General features: G+C 54.0%; 1 protein-coding gene across 2 annotated transcripts; it reads right to left on the bottom strand.

Moving 5' to 3' along the window:
- Positions 1 to 3,092: 3,092 nt before the first annotated feature.
- Positions 3,093 to 16,022, bottom strand: LOC102071460 (myosin-7). Of its 2 annotated transcripts, none has more exons than XM_074528441.1 (39): positions 15,822 to 16,022; positions 15,271 to 15,414; positions 14,698 to 14,854; positions 14,552 to 14,579; positions 14,207 to 14,318; positions 13,754 to 13,846; positions 13,566 to 13,629; positions 13,266 to 13,364; positions 13,072 to 13,175; positions 12,854 to 12,992; positions 12,651 to 12,769; positions 12,395 to 12,544; positions 12,049 to 12,219; positions 11,602 to 11,911; positions 11,451 to 11,518; positions 11,225 to 11,312; positions 10,991 to 11,108; positions 10,780 to 10,903; positions 10,452 to 10,588; positions 10,243 to 10,369; positions 10,001 to 10,129; positions 9,688 to 9,930; positions 9,169 to 9,345; positions 8,916 to 9,061; positions 8,732 to 8,822; positions 7,679 to 8,068; positions 7,463 to 7,589; positions 7,243 to 7,361; positions 6,741 to 6,937; positions 6,352 to 6,535; positions 5,958 to 6,123; positions 5,754 to 5,878; positions 5,364 to 5,672; positions 5,026 to 5,229; positions 4,696 to 4,821; positions 4,321 to 4,596; positions 3,773 to 3,868; positions 3,201 to 3,335; positions 3,093 to 3,113 (listed from the first exon to the last, which is right to left on the bottom strand). In XM_074528441.1, the coding sequence occupies exons 1-39, from the start codon at positions 16,020 to 16,022 to the stop codon at positions 3,093 to 3,095; spliced, it is 5,814 nt and encodes a 1,937-aa protein (XP_074384542.1). The 2 variants fall into 2 exon arrangements, with proteins under 2 accessions (XP_074384542.1, XP_074384551.1); XM_074528450.1 differs by having other exon boundaries at positions 3,093 to 3,110.
- Between the last annotated feature and the right edge of the window lie 288 nt (positions 16,023 to 16,310).

The raw sequence follows: 16,310 nt of genomic DNA, 5'->3' as shown, positions 1-16,310 counted from the left end.
GCCCACGTAGTCATGCACTGCCCCCTGCACAGACTCCTGCAGTGATTCAGGGGCTCCCTATAACAATTAAAGGGACCCCTTTAACCATTAAAGGACCCCCAATGCTGATGTACAGGACTTCATAGGTGAGCATGGCCCCATGCACAGAATCCTGTAGCCATTCATGACCTCATATATTGAGCCCTACACAGTGCACAGATCCCCTGTAGCTGTGGGCAGACCCCTATAATCATGCAGGGACCCCAGTCCCATGCACAGCCCCATGCACAGACTCCTGTATTGACGCAGGCACCCCCACAACCCTGGAATGGTGCATGGCCCCCTGCAGCACAAAGATCCCTATAGCCACACACAGTCCCCCATAATGATCCAGGCATCCCTACAGTGATGCACAGAGACCCATAGCAGTGCAGGGACCCCTATAACAATGCAGGGAACCTTAGAGTCCTGCACAGCCCCACATGCAAACCCCCACAGCAAAGTATGGATCCCCTGTAGTGATGTGCAGACCCTGTAGCGACACACACACCCTATAGCAGCATGGCCTCACCACTCCCTCCACCCAAAGAACCCATCCTCATGTTCCCCCACAGCATCACCCTCACCTGGAGTCTGTGGATCTAGCAGGTAAGATGAAGGAAGCTGGAAGAACATGGAGAGGGTGAGTAGGGCTACATCCCTTGCCCCCTACAGACCCTCTTTGCCCCATAGACCCCTTTATGCCCCATAGATCACTTTGCCATGTAGACCCCATGTGCCCCATAGCCCTGCTGGTGCCACATAGACACCCTGGGTGCCCCACAGACCATCAGTGTCCCCTAGATTGCTGTGCCCCCATAGATGTCTTTCCCATACAGTTCCTCTCTAAGACGTATTTCTTACGTCTTCTTGCTTCATAACCCCATGTGAAACCCACAGGTCCCCACACCCCAGAGAACCCCTATGTGTCCCATAGGCACCCTGTGCCCCATATTCCCCCTCAGATTCCTGTGTCCCATAGATCCCCATATGCTCCATAACCCTCCTGTGCACCCCATAGCCCCCCATTTCCTCCCCCAGCCCTTCATATCCACATCCCACATTCCCACTATATCCCCCACCCTCTCCCTCTCTGCCCCACGCCGACACCTGTGCCAGCCCCGCAGCCCCAAGGCCTTTATAGACCATCATGGGATGGGGAGGAGCATTCCTGGGGAGGGGGTGGCTGATAAAGGAGGAGGGGGGCACCTCCCCCCCGCTTCCCCCGCCACAAGGTGGCATCTCTCCAGTGACTCTGGCCTCCAGGACCCACATATTCATCCCACCCAGGATGATCTATGGGGCAGAGCTCTAGGGGTGAGCAAGGGCTGTCTAGACCCCTTGTGGGGGTGGGATGTGGGGTGGGCTAGGGGGCCTGGATGCCTGGGTCCCTTGTGTAGGAGGTGTCTGTGGAGCCCAGATGTCTGGAACTCTGGTGTGGGGGGCCGGGGGGGGTGGGAACTAGGGAGCCCAGGCTCCAGGGTCCCTTGTGTGTGTGAGTGTGAGTGATCTCTGGGGACCAGGGCGCTTTGGTGGCGTTTGTGATGATTCCATGGGTCCCAGATGCCTGGGTTTCTTGTGTGCATGGGATCTACGGAGCCCAGATGCCGCCCTGGGTTCTTTGTGCATGGAGGGGATCTATGGGGCTGGGACTCCAGGGACCTGTGTGGAGGGGGTGCCTATGGGGCCGGGATGCCTGGGTCCCTGGCCAATGTCCTGTCACCCGTGGGGTGGTGACAGCTCTACCCTTCCAGGTCTATATTGGGACACGACCGGAGAGGGGGGGAGATTGTTATCTCGTCCCCTCCTCTCCAGTGAGGCGCCGTGGGGCTGCCAGGGGTCTGAGGCACGGGGGGGTCTGGCAGCAGTCCCCGAACACCGTGTCCACTTTGTCATCAAGGAGGTGACAAGTGTTCCCGCGAGGTGACACATTCCCGCAGGCGGGGAGGTCCCCACCTCCCCATTGTGCCCCACAGATCCCCCTCTCCTGCCCCACCGACCACCTCCTCTGCCCCGCAGAGCCCTTACAGAGCCCCATAATTGCTCCATGGGGCCACAGAGAGTCTCCACAAATCCCCATAGAGTCTTTTTAGCGCCCCATAGAGTCCCCATAAGGCCCCACAGAGACATTTCCCCACCCTCCCTCTGCCCGAGCTCGCCGGGGGAGGGGAGCCGGGGTCCCCTGGGGTCCCTCCTGCGGCGCCGCCAGGACCGGGAGGATGGAGCAGCGACAGATGGACGGCGAGAGGGAGGGTGAGGGGGAATGGGGGAGGGACAGAGGATTTGGTGGGGAGAGACAGGCAGGAGACAGAGGGACAATGGGACATAGAGAACTTGCAGGGTCTAGGGGGACATTGAGAAGGCAGAAGGACTGTGGGAGATGGAGGACACAGGGCTGGTGGGCGAAGAGGTGGTGGGGTGATGGATGGCAAGTCCAGAGCAATGGAAGGACAGGTCAATAGGGAATGGGGGCTGTGGGACATGGAGTGCAGTGGGACGGAGCAGCTGGTGGCTAGGGGAGCACTGAGGCCAGGACAGAGGGATCTCAGCACCTACAGGAGAAGGTGCAACCTCAGGAACCAGAACATGCCCGAGGGGTCCACTGAGGCTCTGTCCCTCATGTGGGGATCCCAGATGCTGTCCCCCACATCCTGGGGTCCTCCCCACCCTCACATCTGTCCCCAGATGTGTCTCCCCCACATGGATCTAGGCTGCTGTGGAGCAGGTTGAGGTTACAGAACACCATGGGGCAGATAGAGTATCTGCCCCACAGCGGATACACTGTGAGGCAGCAGCTCAAGGTCGAGCTCATGGTTCACATCACATTGCACTGTGGGTCTGGTTGCGTCATGCTGTGGGGCACGCTGTGCTGCACACTGGTTGGTGATCTTGTGTGGGCTACAGATATCTTTTTGTGTGCCATGCCATGGGGAAACCCCACCCTCCCCACACAAACACAGCCCCACAAAACCTGATGCTGCTCAATGCTTTTTATTGGCTGACCAAGGTTAGGGGGCTGGGAATGGGGGTGGGCCACTTGGTGGTCCAGGGGATATTGCTGGGGGTCCAGAGCTTCACTCTTCATTGAGTCCCTTCTGATGGAGAATGAGAGAAAGGGACTGTGAGCATGAGGAATTTGTGGGGCAGCCATGGGGCAGCTGTAGGGCAGGGGAAGGTCCCACCTTGGCTCCAATGTCGCGGCTCTTGGCCCGCAGCTTGTTGACCTGGGACTCAGCGATGTCGGCACGCTCCTCTGCCTCATCCAGCTCGTGCTGTGCCTTGCGGAACTTGGCCAGGTTGGAGTTGGCCTGTTCCTCCTGAGGGTGCAGGGACGCCAGTGAGGCTCCCACACAGCTCTGTCTGTCTGGCCTCCTGCAGCCCTGCCAGCTGTCCCTCCATCCTATCTTCTCATTGCTTCATCTGGCCCACCATGGACCCACCTGTCCTTCCAGACATTCCATCTTCCAGCCACCCAACCATCTCCTCAACAAACCATCCATCTAACATTCCTTCCATCCATCCATCCATCCATCCATCCATCCATCCATCCATCCATCCATCCCACCATCATCTCCATATCCTACCACCCACCCACTCTCTCCACTTTCTCTTGACCTACTCTCCTCACCCCCTGATGCCCAACCCCTTGACCACCCTAAGGTCCCCTACTACTCCCCACATCCTCTCCCACACTCCCAATCCCAAAGTGTCCCCTCCTGGGGGATAGTCCCACAGATGTCCCTCCAGTGCTCACCGCCTCCTCTGCCTGTCGCTTGTAGGCCTTGACCTTCATTTGGAGCTTGTCCACAAGGTCTTGGAGCCGGACCAGGTTCTTGCGGTCCTCTTCCGTCTGTAGGGTGAGACATATGTGAGTCAGGACATGATCCTACCTGTGCTTTGAATCACCATGAGTGCAGTGAGGGTCAGGAGACAGTTAATGATGTTCTTGGGGAGTGGAGCCTCTCTAGACCTGTGGGTGACCTCAGCTGTGGGGCAGAAAGTGGATTGTCTCCCTTTGTGAAGGTATCTTCTTGCCCCTGATGAGGTCCTACCTGAGGTCCTGGATCATGCAGAGACCCCATGGATGCTGGAACACTGAGAGGTGGCCTGGGTGGCTCATGACCCAGACAATATTCTGGATCCCACTGCAGTATCAGACATACACGCAGTGGGTGGTCTAGATTATCAACGCCTCTCTGGCCAGCAGGTCAGCCATGTTCTAGGTAATGTTCAGCATGGGACATAAGGCCCTGGGGCCACAGGGAGAGTGGATGACCTCCAGGACCAGCTCAGACAACTCACCTGGTAGCTGAGTTCTTTGACACGACGCTCGGACTTGCGGAGACCCTTGACACTCTCAGCATGGCGCTTCTGCTCAGCCTCCAGCTCATTCTCCAGTTCCCGCACACGAGCCTCCAGCTTCTGCAGCTGCTTCTTGCCCCCTTTCAGGGCCAGCTGCTCAGCCTCATCCAACCTCATCTGCAGGTCCTTGATGGTCTGCTCCATGTTCTTCTTCATCCGCTCCAGATGGGCACTGGTGTCCTGCTCCTTCTTCAACTCCTCTGCCATCATGGCCGCCTGCCAAAGGAGAGGAACAAGCGGAGGAGGACCAAAGCATGTTCTCCTTCACCCTCCAGTGGAAGGTGTCCTAGATGTTGGTCCCACCATGGCACTCACATCAGTGATGGCCTTCTTGGCCTTCTCCTCAGCATTCCTGCACTCCTGGATGGCCTCTTCCACCTCTGTCTGCAGCTGCGAGATGTCAGCCTCCATCTTCTTCTTCTGGTTGATGAGGCTGGTGTTCTGGAGTTAGAGGAGAGGATCTCAGGAGGTGTCTCTTGAACTGCTGGCCCTTCCTTCTTCAATGCCCCCAGTACTTAATGCCCCCCAACTCCCTGCCAACTCTGCCGGCTTAAAGGATCTGGAAATCTTGGTAACTCAACCCATTAGAAGTCCACACCCATGGATGGAGGTGACCTCTATCCTTGAAGGTATGTGATGTCTCACCTGTGAGTGGAGAAGCTGGACCCTCTCACTGGCCTCAATCAGCTCCTGCTCAGCCAACTTGCGGGCCCTCTCAGTCTGTTCCACCACTGCCCGCAGCTCTTCCAGCTCTGACTGAAGAAGGTTGTTTCTCCTCTCCACGATGGCAATATTCTCCTTCAGGTCCTCATTGACCCGTACCATGTCATCCAGCTGCAGCTGGGTGTCCTACAAGGTGGCATAGGGAAAGAGGGTGAGTTGGGATGGTGGGGAAGTGGCTTAAGTTTTACTTTTCTTCCACTCTGGACCCGTGGGACCTACTACATGTCAACATGCTTATGGAATAGAAGTCTGATGGGTACCTTAAGGCACCCCTGCAGTGTCTTGACTTGCTTCTGAGCTTCTGCAGCCACACGGTTGGCATGGCTGAGCTGAATCTCCATCTCATTGAGGTCACCCTCCATCTTCTTCTTCAGCCTCAGGGCCTCGTTGCGGCTCCGGGTCTCAGCGTCCAGCGAGGTCTGCAGTGAGTCCACCACCCGCAGGTGGTTGCGCTTGGCCTGCTCCATCTCCTCATCCTTCTCGGCCAGCTTGCGCTCATAGTCTGCCTTGACCTGGTTGAACTCCAGTTGGGCCCTCAGGATCTTTCCCTCCTCATGCTCCAGAGAGGCCTGGTGGATACAAAGAGAAATTAGTGAGCAACAGAAAAGACCAAGGCAACATGAGACTCATGGAGATGTGATTTGGCTCACCTCAGCCTCTTCCAGTGCAGCTTGGAGCTCCAGTTTCTCAGCATCCAGCTGCTTCCGGACCTTCTCCAATTCGTGGATGGTCTTGTGGCTGCCACCCAGCTGCTCCGTCAGGTCCGAGATCTCCTCTGCTCAGATAAGATCTCATCAGACTTGGTGGGAAGTGGTGGAATACAAAAAGGTGGGCAGGGAAAGACCGTATCTCACCTTGGAGATTCTTGTTTTCCCTCTTTAAAGTCTCTAAGTGATCAAGTGACTCCTCATAAGCGTTTTTCAGCTTGAAGAGTTCAGTGCTGAGGGACCTGGCCTCTTTCTGTGATGCTTCCAGCTCCACCTGTGACTCTTCAAATTTCTGCTTCCACTCAGACAAGATCTATGAAGACATCACCTGCTCAGCTGCTGCTTTGCGCATGAAGAACCCTCTTTCCATCCTCTTCCTCCTTTCCCCAATCCTCTCCTGAAAGGGACTTGAGGCTCTGCTAAAGCACGGCCCTTGAAAGCTGTTCAGCTTTCTTTTTGACTTCTCCTGCCTTTTTTTGATTCACACATTTCTCTACCCCCTTCCCACCCTTTTCCTTCCATCATTTCTTGGTTGTCTCACCTTGTCAAAGTTTCTCTGCTTCTTGTCCAATGCAGCTGCTGCTGCATTTGATCGTTCCAGGTCTGCCATGAGATCTTCAATTTCATTTTGCAGCCGGTGTTTGGTCTTCTCCAGGGAGGAACACTTGGCATTGACCGCCTCCACTGCCTCCTCAGCCTCCTGCAGCCGCTGGGCCAGCTTCTTCCTGCCACGGGAGAAAACCTGGCTGTGTGACCCATGGACTAAGTGGACCAACTCAAACCTTCTCCACCCATTGGTTAGCTGAGGCTCTGCTCTGGATCTCCTCTACCATCTCCAGATTATTATACTTTCTCCGGATCCTTGTACTGTAGAAGAGTCTCCTCTCCCCCCTGCCCCACAGATGCTCCCTTCATGAGGAGAGGACTCACTTGGCCTCCTCCAGTTCCTCAGTGCGCTGGATGGCATCTGTCTCATACTTGGTCCTCCACTGTGCCACCTCAGAGTTGGCCTTGGAGAGCGAGCGCTGGAGCTCAGCCTTGGCCTCTGTCTCCTCCTCATACTGCTCCCTCAGAAGGTCGCAGTCATGCCGGGCTGACTGCAGGGCATGGGCCAGTGCATTCTTGGCCTGGGAGGGGAGAGAGTTACAAGGTGAGGAGAATTTGGGTCCATATCAAGTTGAGCTATACTGTCATTCTCCAACTCCAACTGCCTAGTTAGCAACCAGCCAACCCAACCCAACCCAACCCAACCCAACCCAACCTAATCCAACCTCCCTGTAACTCACCAGCACTACTGAATTTCTGAGGACCCTCAATTAATTTTCACCTGCTGTGAGGGCAGGCTTATGATATACTTCTCAATCCCAGAACAAACACATCCTTGGCACTGGAGGCACCTTTCAGCCTCACTGACCCCCTAACAAAGCCCTACCTTGACTTCTTCCTCTAGCTGCCTCTTGAGGTCCTCCAGCTGTTGAGTGTAGGTGAGTTTCCCTCGTGTCATCTGGTTGATGAAGGCTTCCTTCTCCTCCAGCTGCCTGGAGAGCTCACCTGTCAGGTGGAATAGCAGATAATCAGTTGCAGGACACACCCCAAAGCCACCCCACTGGGCAAGATTTAGGCAGTTGGGTTAGGAATAGCAAGACCCTCACCATTCTCAGTCTGGAGCTTGGCTCGTTGAGTGGTGAGGTCATTGACCATGCGTTGAGCCTCTTCGGACTTGGTCCGGTGCTCATTCATCTGATCTTCCATGGTGCGGCACATCTTCTCCAGGTTGGCCTACAAGCAGGAAGGGCAGAAAGATGAAAGGGACCCTTGAGAGGGCAGTGGAAGTGTTGTACCTTCATGGCTGGAGGCCTATTTCCTACCTTGGCCTTTATGAGTTGCTCCATATTGGAGCCGACATCATCCAGCTCCAGCTTGAGCTCACTCTTCTCCTTTTCCAGCTTCTGCTTGACACGCTGTAAGTTGTCGATCTGCTCGCTGAGCTCGGCCACGCTGTCGGCGTGCTTCTTGCGCAGCGCAGCTGCCGTGGCCTCATGCTGCAGCGTGGCCTCCTCCAGGTCCCGCCGCATCTTCTGGAACTCTGCCTCCCGCTTCTTGTTGAGCTCGATCTGCACTGAAGTGGCACCACCCGCCTCCTCCAGCCGCTCGCTGATCTCCTCCAGCTCCCGTGACAGGTCTGAGCGCAGCTTCTCCACCTTGGCTCTGCCTGTCCGCTCTGCTTCCAGCTCCTCCTCCAGCTCCTCAATCCGCGCCTGTGTTCCAGGGATGAACATGTTTTCAGCAGGCTTGGTTTCACCCAACTCCTCCACTCAACTCAGCCAATCAAGTTGGAGCGTCTTTAAGTCAATTCAAGTCAACCCAACCAACTGTAGACTCTTCAGCTCAACCCAGTCAGCTGTAGACCCTTCACCTCAATCAGTCTCGATCCCATCCAGTTCTTTTCAACCTAGTCAAGCTAGCTCTCCAGATCAACCTGGCCTTATTTGAAGGCACTCCACCTCCTCAAATTACCTTGAGGTTCTTGAACTCAGCTGGTCTTGAGGACATTCTAATTGGTCCATTCTAATTGGACTAACAGACAACTCAGCACAAACTTCTCTAAGGACATTGGAATGAACGTGATTCAACCCAGGTGGTCTGCTCAGTTCAGATGATTCTACCCAAGATGCTTCCCATACTTTGAGTACTCCTAAGCCATCGGTTCAGCTCAAACCCCATGAGAGCCAACCTGTCCAGGAGCCCATGATTCATTTCAAGGCAATAAATGACAGAGAGGTTCTGGGACAAGGGATGTGCCATGAGCTTCTGACCTCAGGTGGGTGGCATGCAGGTTTAGGTTCTTCTCAAAAAGATATGAAGAAGATAATGAGAAGGACCAGTTCCTCCTTCTGCTTGACCCCTGAAGCCCACCTCACCTGAAGTTCTTTGAGCTTCTTCTGAAGCTGGGCTGCAACTGCTTGCTCATCCTCGATTCTGGCATTGAGGGCATTGAGCTCAAAGTCTTTCCTAGGTGTGGGGAGAAACACCAGTAAGGCATTCTTCTGAATGCTCAGCAGAGGTGTTAAGAGGTAAAGAACAAGAAAGCGTGCAGGTACTTACTTTTTCAGCCTCTCATCCAGTTGCTGCTTGTCATTCTCCAGGTCCATGATATTCTCCTGAGCCAACTTCAAATCACCTTCCAGCTTCCTTTTGGCCCGTTCTAGGTCCATCCGGATCTTCTTCTCTTGCTCCAGTGAACTCTCCAGCTGCAAGTGAGAAAGAGACACACCCATCAGCCCCCACAAACTCACACTCCAGAAGGACTTCCACACCCCAAGGGGCCAGTTATGTGCCTGTTGTGGACTATACTCACATCATCCACTTGCTGTTCCAGCTTGACTTTGGCCTTTGTCAATGTGTTGACCTTGTCTTCCTCTGCCTGCAGATCATCCAGTGCTTGCTGGTGAGATTCTTGCAGGGCCTTCTTCTCCTTCGTTAGCTTGACGATGGTTTCATCCAGCCCGGCCATCTCCTCTGTGAGGTTCTTGACCTGCAGGAGGAGAAATATCAGGCCTCCAGCTTGGTACCAGAGGTAGGACAAGAGACAGGAGGTTATTCTTGCTCTTTGTGAAGCTGGGTCTAAGTCCGGGGATGCAGGAAAACACAACCAGCCTTGGTTCTTGGTGATGCAATTCAACCAGTCTTGCATTATCACAATCCAACCCAAGTTTTGGGTTTCATGACCCTCCAGCTTGAATTTGGCACCCCAAACAGCCTTGATTCTTGGCAACCCAACCCAGCCAGCCTTGGGTCTTCACCAGACTGTATTCACTTTGGCTTGAGTCAGCTTAGTTCCCCACAGTTTGAGGTCAAGACATTTCCCCACCCTCACCTTGTTCTCAGTGGCATGTTTCTCCTTTTCCACCTTGGCCAATGACAACTCCAGGTCATCAATGTCCTTCTTCAGCTCTGAGCATTCATCCTCCAGCTTCCTTTTCTTTGCCGTCAACTCAGCATTCATCTCCTCCTCATCCTCCATCCGCTCAGTCATCTCCTTCACCTTGGCCTCCAGCTGGATCTTGTTCTTGATCAGCTGGTCACAGCGCTCCTCAGCATCAGCCAGGTTGTCTTGCTCCTGGAAGGGATAAGCTTGGTTTGAGATGAATGAAAAAGGAGCATGGGGCTGGGATATCTAGGTCACTCACAGCCTGCACTTGGAGCTGAAGGTCATTCTTCTCCTGCAGCATGGAGACCATCTTCTCCTCTAGCTCCTTCCGCCGGGCTTCTGACTTTTCTAAGGCCTCCTTCAGCCGCCCAAACTCTTCTTTCATGTTCTGTGGGAGACACAAAGGTGCCACGTAAATCTCATTTCTTCCTTTTTGTCCCCACCTACCATTTCCTCTCTCCATCCATCCACCCACCTTCCCTACCCATGGCCCTGTCCTACCTGCATCTCTTTCTCTGTCTCGGCACTCTTCAACAAGGGCTTGATCTTGAAGTAGAGTTTCATCCAAGGCCAGTTCTTCACCCCCATGAAGGCCCTGATGTTCCACTGGATCACCAGCAATGAGTCTCTGGAGAAGCCACATCAAGACGTGGGTCACCAGGGACTTCCACTCAACATGGATGCAACACCATCTCCATCTCACCACCTACCTGCGCTCTAGGATCTTCTTGAACTCCTGACGGGACAGGAAACCACGGACTTGGGCTTGCAAGCGGGTCATGATCCGGGCCAGACGCTCATCCCTCATCTCCTCCAGCAGCCCCAGCAGCCCAGCCTTGAAGAAGACCTTTGAGGAAAGATGAAGATAAGTGCTGCTGTCATTTGAAAGCAGGATGGAGGGATGGGTGGTGATGTGGATGGAGGGAGCTCAGATGGGCAGGTGGACAAGCAGATGATGGGACCATAGAGTCCATCTCGTCCCACCATGAAAACCTTGTGAATGATGGGACCACAAGAACTGAGATCAAGTGACCCCACCTTGGTGTGTCCAAATTTGTACTGGTTGTGGTCAATATCAAGGGATCCCAGGAGCTTCTCAGCGCCCTTGCGACTGTCAATGAACTGCCCCTCAGGGATGGCAGCAGGGTTCAGGATGCGGTACCTGGTGACCAGAGAGGACAGGAAACATCTGAATTCAGTCCCAGTGGGGTTGTCCACCCCATTCCCACATTTTCTCCTCTGTGCCTACCGCTGTCGGAAGTCCCCATAGAGGATGCGATTGGGGAAGCCCTTGCGGCAGATGCGGATGCCCTCTAGCACCCCATTGCAGCGCAGCTGGTGCATTACCAGGGGGTTGTTCATCACACCTGGTAGGTCATCAAGACTGGTGAGTCAAGGCCTGCTCCAGAGCACTGCTCCCCACCACCACCTTTGGCCAGAGCCCCACAGGGTCCTCTGGAGCAACCCTCAGGGATTGACTCACCAGGAGACTTAGTCTCATTGGGGATGATGCAGCGGACAAAATGAGGGTGGGTAGACCGCAGGTTGGTCATCAACTTGTTGAGATTCTCCTGAAAAATGGAAGGGGAGATGATGAAGGTAATGAAGACATCCCCCCAGCCTGTCCCACCAAGGTTTATCCCTTGCCCTGGGACATGTTTTCCATGCCCACACACCCTGGGGTCCACCAATAACCTTTGAACACTCACCCGATGCAGGGCAGAGACAGTTTGGAAGGAGGAGCCTTTCTTCTTAGCTCCTTTCCCCTTCTCCACGGCTGTTGGAGAAGAAGAAAGGATGAGATAGGACAAGGACAAGGTGGAAAGAACCACAGATGCTGAGGAAAGGGGTTCCTCTTACGTGCATCAGCCCCAGCATAGTTGGCAAAGAGGTTGGCCAAGAGCTTAAGGGCTGATTTCTGGTAGAGCCCCACCACTGTCTCATTGAGAGGGTCCTTGTTCTTCTGCAGCCACCCGATGATGTTGTAGTCCACTGTGCCGGCATAGTGGATAAGGGCAAAGTGGGCCTCTTGCTTCCCCTTGACGTTTCGTGGCTTCCCAAAGTTGGCCGACTTGCCCAGGTGATTATCAAAGAGCTTGGCCTTAAAGGTCATGTCTGTGGCCTTGGGAAACATGCACTCCTCCTCCAGGATGGACATGATTCCCATGGGCTAAGAAGAAGAAACCTTGTTGGCTACAGTGAACAGCAAGTACAATCCAACTGGCCAAGGAACTTTGGGGTTCCTGCCAAGCTGCAACAGAAAGGGCCTTTTCCCCAGCTCACATGAGACCCTGGGGGAGGTGGTACCTTCTCAATGAGGTCAATGCAGGCCTGGAGGTCCATGCCAAAGTCAATGAACTCCCACTCAATGCCCTCCTTCTTGTATTCCTCTTGCTCTAGCACGAACATGTGGTGGTTGAAAAACTGCTGCAACTTCTCGTTGGTGAAGTTGATGCAGAGCTGCTCAAAGCTGTTGAACTGGGGAAGGAGAGAGGAGGTGGTCGGTGTGGTCAGCAGAACAGCTAATATGTTCAACGGAGTCAACCTGAGCCCCAGCAGAGTCAACACAAGTGAAAACAAAGTCATCTGACCATCCAGTATGATCAAATCTACATCCAATGGAGTCAACACAACACAGTCAACCAGGGCTTACATCAAAGATTTCAAAGCCAGCGATGTCCAGCACACCAATGAAGTACTGCCGTGGCTGCTTGGTCTCCAGTGAATTGTTGATCCTGGTCACCATCCAGTTGAACATCTTCTCATACACAGCTTTGGCCAAGGCTCCGACAGCATAAATCACCTGGAAGAAGGATGCTCCACCAGTGAGAGGGCCTCTTGGTGTTCTCCTTGCTGGAGATGGCACCATGTCGCCCCAAAAAGAAGATATTTTGTGATGTCATACTCACCTGCTGGACATTCTGCCCCTTGGTGACATACTCATTGCCCACCTTGACCCGAGGGTGGCACAACCCCTTGAGAAGATCAGCTGAGTTCAGCCCCATTAGGTAAGCTGACTTGTCTGCCTCTGAGGATGAAGAAGTGAAAATATGAACCTGGAAGGGTCATGGAGTTCACGCCAGTTTCCACCTCAACCTTGGTTGGACCCAACCTTCTGTGCCATCTGGTTCTGCCTGCTCTTCCCGTTGTTTCTGCTTGAACTTCATGTTGCCGAAGTGCATGATGGCTCCTGTCAGTTTATAGATGGAGTTCTTCTCCTCTGGAGTGAATCCCAGGACATCAAAGGCACTCTGTGGGGCAAAAATGTGTTCAAGATCTTCTACAGCCCACAGAGACACATACGCACTGCCTGATGGCCTCCCATCTCACATCTGTGGCCAGGAGCTCCTCCCCATCATCAATGGATGGAACTGTGGTCTCTCCTTGGGAGATGAAGGCATAGTCGTAGGGGTTGTTGGTCACCAGCATCATGTCTGAAAGGAGAAAAAGAGGTTGGGACAAGCAGGTCCCAAAAGGGGTGTGGGATCAGGTATTTATGGGATCAGGTTGGGAGCATAGCTCACCCAGCAGCTCTGGCTTCTTATTGGAGAGGATCTGGTAGTAAATGTGGTAGTTTCTTTCAGCCTTCAGCTGGAAGATCACACGGGACTTCTCCAGGAGGTCTGGGATGGGAATGAAGAGAAGATGAGTGGAATTTGGGATGAGGAGATGGAGGGTCAGATGGATGAATGGAGGGAGGCTTGAGGATGTGGAAGGATAGATGGATGGTGGCATGAGGAGAAGGATGGACAGGTGGATGGAGTGATAGAGGGAGACATGGTGGACAACAAGATGCCCTCTCATGGAGCCCTCAACCTACTCACAGGTCTCAATGTCAGCCGATGCCAACTTCCCAGTGGCCCCAAAATGGATCCGGATAAACTTCCCCTGGAAGAATAGTGGAAGGAGGTGGAGGTGGCCGCCTTTTCCCAGAACACCCCAACCCACAGACCCTTCCCCACAGACTCCACCCCCTAGACTCTTCCTTACAGACACCACCCCCAACACTCACAAATCGGGATGAGTTGTCATTCCGGACAGTTTTGGCATTGCCGAAGGCTTCCAAGGCAGGGTTGGCCTGGATGATTTGGTCCTCCAGGGTGCCCTGGATGGAGTGGGGCAGTGTCAGGGGGCTTCTCACAGTAAGGTGCAGGGGATGAAGGATGTGAGGTTTGAATGGATGGGAGAACACAGTGGTCCATGAAGGTTTGAGTGGGTGGTCAGGTTGATGGACAGGGATGTGGGTTGATGACATGGGTGGATGGAGAGTTGGGTGGATGGAGAGTTGGTTGGATGGGGATGGGACAGATGAATGGAAGGTGTGATCGATGGTTGGCTGGTTGGTTGGATTTTGGGGTGTTTGGTTTGGTAATTGTTTGGGTGGTTGATTGTGTCATTGGTTGGACAGACAGGCAGCAGAATGTTGCCACACCCCAGGGTGTCATCCCCCACCTACTGCCCTTACCTTGCCCGGGGCCCCCGCCTCCTTCTTGCCACGGTCACCAATGGCAGCGATGACAGCGAAGTACTGGATGACCCTCTTGGTGTTCACAGTCTTCCCCGCCCCGGATTCTCCGCTGAAGGTAGCCAAGGAGAGCAATGGTTGGAAACTGGTGCTATGGTGCTGGGGGTGGGAACTCACAGGGGAGGGAGGGATGGATAACGGACCTCTACAGAGAAGTCCATGTAGTGATAAAGGGTTGGCCAGTGGGCATGATTTCAAGAGGGAAGGGGAGGGGCTATGTGCCAGGTTGGGGGGGTCTTAGCTGTGAGCAGGATTAAGACAGTGTTTACAGATGGGATTACTCACGTGATGAGGATGGATTGATTCTCCCGATCTGGTGGGATGAGAAGAAACATGAGGTTCTGAAGCTCATCTTGGCTCTGCCCTACATCTCCTGCTCCCCAAAAAGGATCAGGGAATATGGTTATGGGGTCCCTGCAGAAGGTGCCTACCTGTTAGCATGTTCTGGTAGGCATTGTCAGAGATGGAGAAGATGTGGGGTGGAGCTTCACTCCGCTTCTTTCCCCGGTAGGCAGCCACCACCTCGGCATTGTAGACAGGCAACCACTTATAGGGGTTGACGGTCACACAGAAGAGCCCCGAGTAGGTCTGGGAAAAGGAGCAGCTGGGTCAGAGTCAGAAGGTGCCACCCTACCAGGTGGTTCAAGAGGTCTGCAGAGTAACCTCTTGTGGCTAGGCAATATCTTGGGTTTAGATAACCCCTGTGGGCAGGAGATGGAACATCTTGGATATGGGGAACCAAAGAGGTCTGGAGAGAGGATGTCCCTTTTCTGGGTGGCCCATGTGATCTGGAGAAGAGACATTGTGGTTTTTAGTGACCCAAAGGATCAGGGATATCTTGGATCTGGGTGGCTCAAGGGGTGTAAAGAAGGATCATCCTAGTTACAGGTGGACCATGAGATCTGGAGAAGGAACATCTTGCACCTCTGTGGCCCAAGGGGTCTATAGAAGGGGCATCTGAGTTCTGGATAGGGTCTGTAAAACTTCATGAGCTCACAACTCACATAGATCATCCAAGACGCGTAGCGGTCCTTGAGGTTGTAAAGGACGGCGGGCTCGTGGAGGAAAGTCAGCATGGCCATGTCCTCAATCTTGTCGAACTTGGGGGGGTTCTGCTGCATGATCTGGTCCTCCTTGACCGTCACTGTCTGCTCAAGGTAAGGAGGACCCCATGGAGCAGGAACACAGGGCAAGGAGTTGCCCCAGTTGCTCCCAAAGGGCTGGGAGCTGGGCATTTGAATGTTCACTTGAGAGCCAGAGGAGGTCTAGGTGTCCCTCAAGTGATAGAGAAGATGTTTTGGGGTCTGGCTGTCTCTGGGGTAATAGAGGAGGTTGGATGGGGTCTAACTGTCCAGTGGGTTCTGGGAAAGGTGGAGCAGGGTCTAGGTATTTCCTGCGTTCTAGAGAAGATGCTGTGGAATCTGAGCATCCAGTAGGTGCCAGAGAAGGCATGTTGGGGTCTAGATGTTTCTTGGGTTCTATAGAAGGTGGGTTGGGTTCTTTGTGTCCCATGTGGAATATTCTGGTGTCCCAGGTGTAGCTGGGGTCCCCCCACCTTGCCATGTTCGGTCTCAGCAGTGATCTTGGAGCCCTCACGGCTGACAATGGTGGCCTTGACATATTCCTCCTTTTCATCAGGGACGAAGATGTCCTTCTTCAGGTCGAAGGGGCGGGTCTGGGCAGCCAGCCGTTCCTTCTCCGACTTGCGGAGGTAGGGGGCGGCCTCCCCAAATTCAGCCATCTCCACATCAGGCATGGTGGCGCTGGAGAGGGCTGGGTGGGGTAGGAAGGATCAGACCATCCAAGTGCTGCCACTTCCTCCCAGTTGACCCCATTGCAGCTCTTTCTTTGGTGAACTCATCATTCCTTGTTCTTTTCCACATCTACCAGTTCCTCCTGGTCAACCCAACTCCTTCATTCCTCCCCAGTGCTCCCAGTTCCTCTCCAATGCTCCCACCCCTCCCAGCTGGCCCATCCCAAGTCCATCCTCAGTGCTTCCGTTATCTAGAGTGCCCTCTCAATGCTTCCAGTTCCTCTCCAGTGC

Source organism: Zonotrichia albicollis, chromosome 1, assembly GCF_047830755.1.
Source record: "Zonotrichia albicollis isolate bZonAlb1 chromosome 1, bZonAlb1.hap1, whole genome shotgun sequence".
In the NCBI taxonomy this organism is placed as follows: Eukaryota; Metazoa; Chordata; class Aves; order Passeriformes; family Passerellidae; genus Zonotrichia; species Zonotrichia albicollis.
The sequence above is the reverse complement of the archived record's forward strand: the minus strand, read 5'-3'. Positions and strand labels throughout refer to the sequence as shown.

Coding starts and splice junctions, on each gene's coding strand:
- LOC102071460 (XM_074528441.1), bottom strand. CDS start 16,022: ATGCCTGATGTGGAGATGGCTGAATTTGGGGAGGCCGCCCCCTACCTC. Junction 14,319..14,551: donor AATCAATCCATCCTCATCAC/GTGAGTAATCCC, acceptor GGCTACCTTCAG/CGGAGAATCCGGGGCGGGGA. Junction 5,230..5,363: donor CACTGCAGGGGTGCCTTAAG/GTACCCATCAGA, acceptor GCCACCTTGTAG/GACACCCAGCTGCAGCTGGA.